Source organism: Littorina saxatilis, linkage group LG12 (assembly GCF_037325665.1).
Source record: "Littorina saxatilis isolate snail1 linkage group LG12, US_GU_Lsax_2.0, whole genome shotgun sequence".
In the NCBI taxonomy this organism is placed as follows: Eukaryota; Metazoa; Mollusca; class Gastropoda; order Littorinimorpha; family Littorinidae; genus Littorina; species Littorina saxatilis.
Window position 1 is genome coordinate 75,255,344 of NC_090256.1, and position 10,852 is coordinate 75,266,195.

Genomic DNA, 10,852 nt, shown 5'->3' on the forward strand with positions numbered 1-10,852 from the left:
CCAGGAAGTTGGCCAAGTCCTGTGTTGAGGGATAAAGCGGCTTTATCCCCTTGGACAAGGCGAAGGAGGCCCAAGCTCTCCAGCGTAAGTCATAGAGCTGATTAGTTGATCGCCTCTTAGCGTTCAAGGAAAACTCTACTGAACTCTTGTGCAATCCTAGTGCAAGCAGTTTGGAGCGCACAAGAGCCATGCGGTCAAGCACAGACTCTCTGGACGTGGATGAGGGAGGCCTGATCGAGGCTGGAGCAGACTTCCCCCGTCCAGATTCAGAGGTAGAGGGTCTACGTGGGTGAGACCGCGAAGATCTGGAAACCACGGAGCTGTTGGCCAGTAAGGCGCGACCAAAATCAGTCTTGGCCGTTCCTGCAGATACTTTGCCAGTACCCTCGGAATCAGAGATGTCGGGGGATAGGCGTAAGCATCGAGGAGCCTCCACGAGAGAGTGAATGCGTCCACGTGGAACGCATTCGTGTCTCGAAAGGGGCTGACGTACCTGGGAAGCCGAGCGCTGAATCGAGTTGCGAACAGATCGATCAGAGGACGGTCCCACCTTGCCCACAGACGCCGTAGAACGTTGTGAGCGATGGTCCATTCTGTGGGGAGAACCTGATCGCCCCGACTGAGAATGTCGGCCAGGGCGTTCAGTTTCCCCGGAACGAATTGGACTGACATCCGGACCTGATTGGTCTGGCACCAGAGCAGAATCTCCTCCGCTAACAGGGAGAGGGACCGAGAATTGGTGCCCCCCTGGTGGCGAAGGTAAGCTAGGCATGTGGTGTTGTCCCCGTGGACCAACACATCCTGATCCCGAATCAGGAGGCGAAACTCCAGCAGAGCCCGACGAACCGCCTCCAACTCTAGAAAGTTGATGTGTAGGAGGGACTCCTCCTGGGTCCAGACCCCCTGGGCCTCGTGCAGGTCCAGGTGGGCCCCCCAACCCCGCGTAGAAGCGTCGGTGTACAGGAAGAGAGACGGCCGTCTCGGTTGGATAGGCACCGCAGAGTTGAGCCAGATCGGGTCCAGCCATTGGACTACAGCCTCGTGAAACCAAGGCCCGATCTGGACCAACTCGGTGTAATCGAGAGGCCTGGAAGTCCGATCTGCTACTGCCCGTTGCAGGGGACGTTTGTGTAGCCTTGCAAGGGGCAGCAGCAGAGCGACAGACTCCATGGAACCCAACAGTTCCGCCAGCCGTCTGTGAGGAACAGCGCGGCAAGCCTGAATGGAGAGGATCTTTCGCCTCAGGGAGAGGATTCTGTCCGGGGAGGGAGACACAGTGTAAAGCACTGTGTCGAACGCCATCCCCAAGTAGCAAAACTGCTGGGCTGGCACGAGGTCCGACTTGTGCCACTGTATCTGGAACCCCAAAGCATGGGTCCGTTCCAGGACCTGCCGGGTGTGTTGGAGGCATTGATCGCGAGACTGGGCCAGGGTGAGCCAATCGTCCAAATATTGACGCAGACGCACACCCTGAGCTCTGACCAACGCCGCCAGCTCCTTGACCACCTTTGTAAAAATCAGCGGGGCCAAGGACAGGCCGAATGGGAGGGCCCGAAACTCGAACACTGTGCCCTCCCAAACAAACCGGAGCAGATGTCGGTACCCCGGGGCCACCAGGATGTGGAAGTAAGCATCCTGGAGGTCCACAGACGTGGCCCAATCGTTTGGCCGGATGGCCAACCGGACCGACGAAGGGGTTTCCATCTTGAACTTGCACCTGCGAAGGTACAAGTTCAAGGTGGAGAGGTCCAACACCGGCCTGAACCTGCCGTCCTTTTTGGGGACGGTGAACAGGCGGGAGTAGAACCCCGGAGAAGGCTGAGAAAGGGGGTAGACAGCCTTCTTCTCGACCAACGAGTTCACCTCGTCTTGAAGAGCCTGCCATCTGGCAGGGTCTCGAGGAGGGGGGAACGTCAAAGGTAGAGCGGACAATGGAGGTTGTGACGACAGCGGTAGAGAAAACCCCGACCCCACCACCCTCAAGATAAACTGGTTGGAGACCAGTCTGCCCCACATGTCGCGGGCCCGAAAAAGGGAACCGACGGACGAAAGAGGGGCAACTTGAGGGGGCGTCAACGTAGGGCCGGGACTCACTGAAAATTCTGCTGGCGGGCAGGCGCAGGCTTGCGACCACCCCCCTGGTGGTGCTGCTTACCCTTACCTGTCTGAGCACCCTTCTTCTTGCGCTTGGGAGCACGAGAAGCCGGGGCCGCAGGGGGGAACGCGACAGGCGCCTGAGAGGAGGAAGAAGGAGGCAGTGAAACTGGCTTCTTCTTCTTCTTCTTCTGAGGCTGGGAGCTGGAGGTGACTGTAGCACTTCTCTTACTCCCCGCCGACGTCGCCGAAGCAGCGAGGCCAACCATCAGAGAATCAGTGTTCCTCTGGCGTGTGGACTCCACCACAGAACGGACAGTGCCCGGATGAAAAAGGGAAGAAGGCTGAGGAAACGTGTTCCTCAGACTCTTCCTCATATCCGGAGGCACTAAAGAAGTAGCCAGAAAATGATCACGGAACAGGGCCAACAAGTGGACCCGTGTTCCAATGGCCAATTCTGCCGCAGTCGTCACGCACGATCGCACGGCATGCAAAGCCCGATCCACTCGAACCGTGTCAAGGACCCGAGTGGAATCGGACTCTGCCCGATCGGGAGGGTCCAACAGTGTGGACAGCGTGCTCATCCATGTCAAGGCCTGTGATTGGGCCTCGACAATGGAAGAAACGGTGGCCTCAAGATTGTGGAACGAAGCAGAGCTCAGTTCCACCTTCTTGACCGAAGGCACCTCCCCAACGAACACATCACCGTCAGCCCCACCCTGAACACTCGAAGTCTGGAAAGGGAGAGTTCGAGAGTCAAAGGGAAAAGGGAGGGACGAAACAGATTGGACACGAGGAAACAGTGGAGGTGCGCCTCCCGAAGGAAAGCACGGCACTGAATCCGCGTCCTCCCGAGGAACATAGGTCGCGTTCGCACGTGAATCTGTACTCCTCAGGCGATGTGCTGCCGCTTCCACCGTGGCACTAAGACTAGGGTGGAACGCGAATTGCTGGCGGCCGGATCGTTCATAAAACGAGCCGCCGGCAGACGCGGCGTGTGCCTCCCGCGCCCGGGCCGAAGCGGACTCCAAGGACGAGAGGGCGTCGGAGGGAAGGACGTCCTGAAACTGTTCAAACGTCCTTCTAGCTGTGCGAGGGAGAGCCTCCTGCCTCTCGTCCTCAGACTCCACGTCCTGTGTGTCAACCGAAGGGTTGGGAACACTAGACGACAGACGCTTAAGAGAGGCATCCGTGGCGTCAAGACGCCGCGTGATGTCTGTCATGTACTGTTGGAAAGTACGAAGCATAGCAAGGGTAGGGGATCAGTGTTAACCTCAGGGCGACCCTGATCCTCCTCCCCATCGTCCTCTGACTCACTCTCCTCTTCACTTCCCGACAACTCCTCAACAGCAGGAGTGTAGGAAGCTTGAGGGGGAGGAGCCGAAAGTGATGAAGTAGGCTGTGACGAAACGCCCACTGAAGCAAGAGGCCGCGAAGACCCCTGCCCCAAAGACGAAACGTCTCCAGCAGCCGAAGGGAGAGAACAACAAAAACCCTGCGACTGTTGGGTCAGTCCAGCCAACGAACCCCCGCCATTTATAGACTGAACAGGGACCCATCGGGTCTGATCAGAAAAGAAATGGTCCGGTCCGGTCGGGGGTGCCGATCCGGTCCGGTCGGGTGGTCCGGTGTTCCGGTCCGGTCCGGTGGTCCGGTCCGGTCCGGTGGTCCGGTCCGGTGGTCCGGTCCGGTGGTCCGGTCCGGTGGTCCGGTCCGGTCCCGTACCATCCGGAGGTCCCGTTCGGCACAGAACCATCCGTACCCACAAAAGTGTTCGGGTGGTTCGGTCCGGACGTGGAAACACCGTACCATCCGGACCCGTAGGTCCGGTGTGTTCCGGTTCGGTGCCAGACCACCCGGACCAACAGAGGTGGTCGGGTGGTCCGGTCCCGACCGGACCACTGGTCCCGTACCGTACCATCCGGACCCGTAGGTCCGGTGGTCCGGTGTGTTCCGGTTCGGTGCCAGACCACCCGGACCAACAGAGGTGGTCGGGTGGTCCGGTCCCGACCGGACCACTGGTCCCGTACCGTACCATCCGGACCCGTAGGTCCGGGGGTCCGGCAAGGGCCAGAGGTACTGTCCCGCACCGGACCCTAAGGTCCGGTACGGTCCCGTACCATGGGTCCCGTCCGGACCAAACCCGGAGGTCAAGTCCAGTCGGGACCCGTGGGTCCGGTTCGATCCCGACCCGTAAGCCTGGACCGTTCCGGACCCTTGGTCCGGACCATCCGTCACCCGAACACCAGACGCTAAGGAATGGCGTGGGGTCAAGACGGTCCGGTCGGAGGTGTCGGTCTGAGCAACAGAAACAATGTTCCCGTCGCCCTGACCATTCGACAGAAGTACCACGTTCTGTCGAACACCTCCACGTCCAGTAACTAGTCGGCCGGAGCGTTTCATAGAGGGACAGCCACCAGTCACACGGACGTCAGAGGGAACCGTAGTAGCAGTGGTCGTAGGCACGATGCCTGAAACCCCTGCCCCCACAGGACCGCCCTGAACGGGGTCAATTCGCATCCCAACCCCAGCGGGGAGGGAATTCATAGACCCCGTCATCTCCTCCGATCTCCCCCCCCATGAGTCCGAGACTACTGTCGAAACAGCAGTAGACGACCCAGCGAGGGAGTTCAGAGGAGGACCCGTGTCCCTCCTGGCTTCCACAGCGGTGGAAACCGAGGAGGGCACAGGAGAGGCACCGGAAAAGAAAGAAGTCGAAACCTGAGTCTCTCCCGTAGCCCCTAGATCAGATTCACCAACCCCCAAAGAGGGTTGGGAATCGACCCGCCCCCGGATTCGAGCCAGGGAGGAGAAGGAAACCTTCCCCCCAGGCTTGAAACCGGGAGGAGCTGAAGCCTGAGACTGAGGGCCGGACAACGGCGTCGAAGGGGGGGAAGCGTGTTCCACGGAAGGAGAAGGAGAAAGACGCTTTTTCTTTCCCCTCGACCTTCCCCGAACCTTCGACGGCGCAGCCCCGCCCGAAGTCCCAGGTTCAAGCCCAGCCTGTTTGAGCAAGCTCGCATTGAGCTTGCTCAAACAGGCTTTCTCCGCCCTCCCTCACCGCAAACGCAAAGCGTTTGGGGAGGGAGAGTCGGAGCGCCGAAAGGTCCCCCTGTCCGTGCGCAAAACATGACGCTGTGCGCCCGGAGAAGGGTTGCCCCCGGCAGACTCTGGTTCCGTAGAACCAGAGCCCAAAACAAGACGAGACATCCTACCTCGCCCTGTACGTACCCTTAAAAAATCGAGAATTAACAAAATTCAAAGAAAATTAGGTCAATACTCAAGTGAATGAGGCGAAACGAGAAGCAGACGACCGGTCACCACGAAGTAGGACGGTAGGCACGCCGAGTCCGCCACACAACAACGGAGGCACAAGTTGGAAGAAAAACAACGTAGCCTCAAGCCAGAAGTGGAATAACACACAAAAATCCAACAGGTGGTAATCCACACAGAAAAGAAGACTCTAGAATCCAAAATAATCCGGGAGCGCAGCAGAAACACAGCCTACTGTCACGCGCGAAAAAAGAAAGAGGACGCGCCACCTACATCCTGTAAGGGGGAAGCACTCAGACAGTGCTTGGGATCCACGGTGGCGCATGGTTATGGGAGATAATTGTACCCACGCAGCGTTTTGTCCAATTTTTTCGGCCTATAATAGATAATGTGCAAGAATAGTACTGTCGAGGTAAGTGTTATATTGACACACGATGCTGAGAACTGTGGCCGGTTTTTCACTCTCTTTCGCTCAGGACCTTCATCGACTGTGGTTTCTGTTGTTTACGTCCAACAGACAAGAATAATGAGCACAGTGCAGTTTCATGTTGGCATCTTCGCATGTACTCCACTCCTGACCAAAACTACCCCCCCACCTGATGGGTACAGGTGCACTCAAGTTACCAGTGACTGTCGTCACGCCATTGCGGCTGTGATCTTTGTACCAAGAGCCGGACTGCTCTGTTATCGATTTTGTTGTGGTGAAAATTTGACGATGGTCTGTCCGTACATTGGAGGTATGACCTGCTGTTGGGACCGAAAATGAGTGTCCGCGTCCACGTTTTGCAGGTGTCCGTTTAAGGGGGGGAAAATATAGAAGGAAAACACTCCGTGCCGAGCAAATGTGTCCGTACATGTCAGGTGTCCGCTCACGCCGGGGGCCGTACATTGCAGGGACTGCTGTATTTACTTGTAAAGCAGGAAACGAGTAGCACAATAATCCAAAACAAGAAGGGCCATACGACTCACATGCTTGACCTTGACCTTTACATGACCTTGACCTTCAGCTAAACCTAGCAATGACATCATACACTAAGAACTGCTTTACACATTTTTCCTACCAAAATACATGTGACCTTGACCCAAGGTCAAGGTCATCCAAGGTCATGCAACACAAAGCTGTTAATTCAAGACATAGGAAGTACAATGGTGCTTATTGGCTCTTTCTACCATGAGATATTGTCACTTTTAGTGGTTCACTACCTTATTTTGGTCACATTTCATAAGGGTCAAAGTGACCTTGACCTTGATCATATGTGACCAAATGTGTCTCATGATGAAAGCATAACATGTGCCCCATATAATTTTTAAGTTTGAAACAGTTATCTTCCATAGTTCAGGGTCAAGGTCACTTCAAAATATGTATACAATCCAACTTTGAAGAGCTCCTGTGACCTTGACCTTGAAGCAAGGTAAACCAAACTGGTATCAAAAGATGGGGCTTACTTTGCCCTATATATCATATATAGGTGAGGTATTAAATCTCAAAAACTTCAGAGAAAATGGGAAAAATGTGAAAAATAGCTGTTTTTTAGACAACATTTATGGCCCCTGCGACCTTGACGCAAGGTCAAAATGCTATGTATGTTTTTTGGGGCCTTGTCATCATACACCATCCTGCCAAATTTGGTACTGATAGACTGAATAGTGTCCAAGAAATATCCAACGTTAAAGTTTTCCGGACGGCCGGACGGCCGGACGGACGGACGACTCGGGTGAGTACATAGACTCACTTTTGCTTCGCATGTGAGTCAAAAATGAAGAAAAACACACTTAAACAGACGGTGAAGCAAATACAAGTCCATATCATTTGTGGTCAGTTCTGCGACTTTGTGGACATTGTTGAGTGAATTAAGCCTCTAATAAGATAAATACGAGGTCAAAGTTGGACCAAAATGTAAACAAACTTTACTGACTCCCACTTCAAGCTCAATTTCTAAACATTGAAGGAAGCATCAGATATAGCACAAACAGTGTATAAAGTAATGGAAAACAGTCTTAGGGTGCACATAACAATCATTTTGACCACAGTGACCGTTTTCACAGAAATGGACACATTATACATTTCAGGTGTTCATTTGCTGATAGAGTGTGGAGTTGAAATCTATATGCTCTGCACAATTATGTTTTAAGCCTATTTAAAACATAACTAATGTACTTGTAGCAGTGTAAGTCAAAATAGAACAAATAAAATAAAATAAAATAAAAATAAAGACTAGAAATATATACAAAGATAAAAAGAAGCAGAAAAGGAGGAAAACCCATACCAGGAGGCAACCCAAGACTGTTAAACTGATCGCAGGATGTTGCAGCACGGTGAATGTATCGTTCGTCAGCGGACATGGCGCGTGCCTGTGCCTGCATGATGTGCCGCTCCAACATGGCCGCCTCCTCCATACGACGCTTCCACTCATCATACACCTGCAGTGTGGAAAACATACGCCATCACCAACTGCATGACTATATGTAAATTGTAAAAAGCAAAAAAGAACAAGTACAACACGTCTTCTTTTTTTTAATTATTTTTTTTATATATATATATATATGTGACCTTCCACCACGAAATGAGTCGCATGTCACCTCACGCGGTTCTGCGCTAGGCATAATATAAGTGCGGGGGGTGTCCAGTAACAGTGTGAGGGTCACCATAGTCACAGGCTTATAACTCGAAAAGTGTTCACTCTTTTCTAAAACGGTTTTCACCACTGGATAGAGAATAAAAAACTCTTTAAGAAAATGTAAAAATATGAAAATCATGAAAAGGTGACATGCGACTCATTCCGTGTTGGAGGGTCACATATATATATATCGTCCTGAAAGTGATAACTGCAAAATAACGATCCTAAACTCATAGCTCGTCAGCCATATTTATGAATATGTTTCATAACACAAGAACATGCATAAACGTGTGTTTTTAGAGTGTAAACAATTTGCACAGATTATTTCTTTGCACCTTTTAAATTTCTTGTATACCAATTTCTAAAATTTCCAAGAGTTAAATTGCAAGGACGCTTGTTCAAATCTAATTAACTTTGGCACAGAAAATAATCTAAATGCAAAACACTGGTTACCTTCAAACAGCAATTTTGTATGCAGTTTTGACATTTGTAAACAATTCCCCCAGAAAAAAGACTGCTTTACATCTCATTTCATTTAATCATTTTCACACGTACAACTGCAGAGAACATTGACTAAATGTACACATTTTGATTTGTATAAAGCACAGAAATCTAGGGAGCCCTTGCTGAACAATTAATTACGGTAAAGAAATAAAACACCTCACCTTCTGCAGACTCTCCACATAGCGTTCATGATAAGGATCATCACATTCCTTTGACACTTGCAGGTTTTTTACCGTCTCTGGCCTGATGGTCTCTCTAGTGTAGAGATCACGGAACGCCTTGGCAAGGATGTGGCGCACATCCTGCGATCGCCCGGTGGAGGGCCGCTGCAGGTACATGGCTGGTTCTTGACCCCGTGGGGTGGTCTGCACCCGGGGAGCGCTGTGCGTGTTGGATGCCATCTTTGCTGTCCAGCTGCTGAGCGGGCCCAGGAGACTAGTCTTTTATTTTTTGCTGTGAGGTAAACAGAAACAAAAATGTCATACACAGGCAAGAATAAAAAAAATGGTAAGTTATTGGGACGTTTAATTTACTCATTTCCAATAACTTACCGTTCTTGTTTTTGTATTACGAATTTTGAAATGTTACTGTTAGCACTCTTATCTCTTTTTGGATTTCTACTCACAGACAAGAACAAAGAAAACCTGTAGGCCCTATGTTTTGCTGTCCTTGGTTGCGAACGCCCTACTGCATAATTATTGACTTCAATTATCTCAGCTTATAATCGTACATTCGTTTCAATTTGGCCCAAGGTTTTGCAGATTGGATTTGGATCGAGAAAATCTGAAACAGACACATTTTCCACTGTTTAAAACTGTTACAATCTAACCAAGCCAAAGCTACCACAGTTACAACAATATTTTGGTGCAGGAGAAGCTCAGAAACCAATAGTCACAGACGATTTGACCAGTTTCATACTATCAGACCTCAATGGTGAGATGAAAAAATGTCACAGCCTCTTCGCGCCTTCTCAAAAGTTTATCGGGACGCCGCCATCTTTGTTTGGTTACTAGGCAAGAGTTGTCCGTAAATAGTCATACTCAGTAAGCTCCCTTTGAAAATTTAGTGGAAGGGGAGCGACTCTTGGCAGTTTTGATAATAGAAAAATAGAAGGGGTTCTTTCCCTTAGACCGCAGAGAAAACAAAACGATAAATTCCAATGCAAAATTGTGACCTTTCAGTTTCGGATTATAATTACTATACTCGGCATGAATGCGACCATCGAGACCTTGCTGGTTTGTTTCACTATGTATACATTTCTGCTAATATCAAAGTTTAATTGTGAGAATCAACACTAAAATCAGGAACAAATATCAATGTTTTAGGGGCTGGCGCAGCAGTGACAATCATCAACCTGACCCATCCCTATCATATCAGCCGGGATGGTGAAGGCGCCGCAGAATGTTACAGCGGGAAACGTGTAATGTGACAAACGAAGAAAAAAACACCACAAAATTAAAATAACAACCTTGATGGGTTAAACGCGTCGCCGCAAATTCAGTCAGGTCAACCAACGCCAGTTATCTGGACTGATGCAGCAACGTACTAGGCCCTATATCAGATTCACGGATTCAGAACTCAGGCACAATCATGTACACTTTAGTGAACGGCCTGACTGCAGGTTCTCAGAACTAACAGCAACTTCAAGTGTCAGGTGTGAACCATGACAACATGCATATTTTTCAGAGTTCGATCACTTTTACCTGTTCTGATGCTGTTAATTTTGTCCAAATGGGAGTAGGCTAATGGTACGTTTTGCAGGTCTGTGCAAAAAGTGTCACGGTCGATTGTTTTAATTTTTTGTAATGTGATTGTGTGGACTCTGCTCTCAGTCAGTGCATTGTGTCATTTTAGGGGGTTACAATCGTTCGGATGCTCCAGGACATGTTTTCATGCGAATTGAGAAACTCTGAGGGGTGACTGGGAGACAAAGGGGGAGGGAGGGGGGTAAGAAGAGTGCGTGCACTGAGATGTGTACAATATCATGTTGTGTTAAGTATGTTTGGCTTCAGTACACTGATTAATGGACATCTACCCATGCCAAAATGTTGGTAGTACAAAATATTGCTATTTCATATGTTACGTGGATTTCCATTGGTCACTTGGGCAAATCTGAGCTCATTGTAAAAGTGATATCGACGACATTTCCGTCGATATCAGTTTTGATATCGACGACCTCTTTATTGCTTCCCCACTTCAAAAACAAAAACACCTAAATTCAAAAACAAACAAATATATATGAAAATGTAATGATCCCAGAATTTAGTTGAGCAAGTGACTAAAGACTTTTTGAAAGAAAAGACATTTTTAAATACTGAAAAGTACAAGAAAAGAGTGAACAAAAAGAAATAATAATCAGAGGG

The 10,852-nt window shown here is 50.2% G+C and overlaps 1 protein-coding gene across 2 annotated transcripts in view; it reads right to left on the bottom strand.

Annotated features, from left to right (window-relative positions):
* The window catches only part of LOC138982769 (deleted in lung and esophageal cancer protein 1-like), a 51,007-nt gene extending 41,517 nt beyond the window's left edge, over positions 1-9,490 (bottom strand). For both annotated transcript variants that reach the window (XM_070356099.1, XM_070356098.1), the window contains exons 1-3: positions 9,416-9,490; positions 8,651-8,942; positions 7,635-7,788 (exon numbers count right to left, since the gene is read on the bottom strand). In XM_070356099.1, the coding sequence (XP_070212200.1) occupies positions 7,635-7,788; positions 8,651-8,890 (394 nt within the window). In that variant the 5' untranslated portion in view covers positions 8,891-8,942; positions 9,416-9,490. The remainder of the gene's footprint in view (positions 1-7,634; positions 7,789-8,650; positions 8,943-9,415) is intronic.
* Between the last annotated feature and the right edge of the window lie 1,362 nt (positions 9,491-10,852).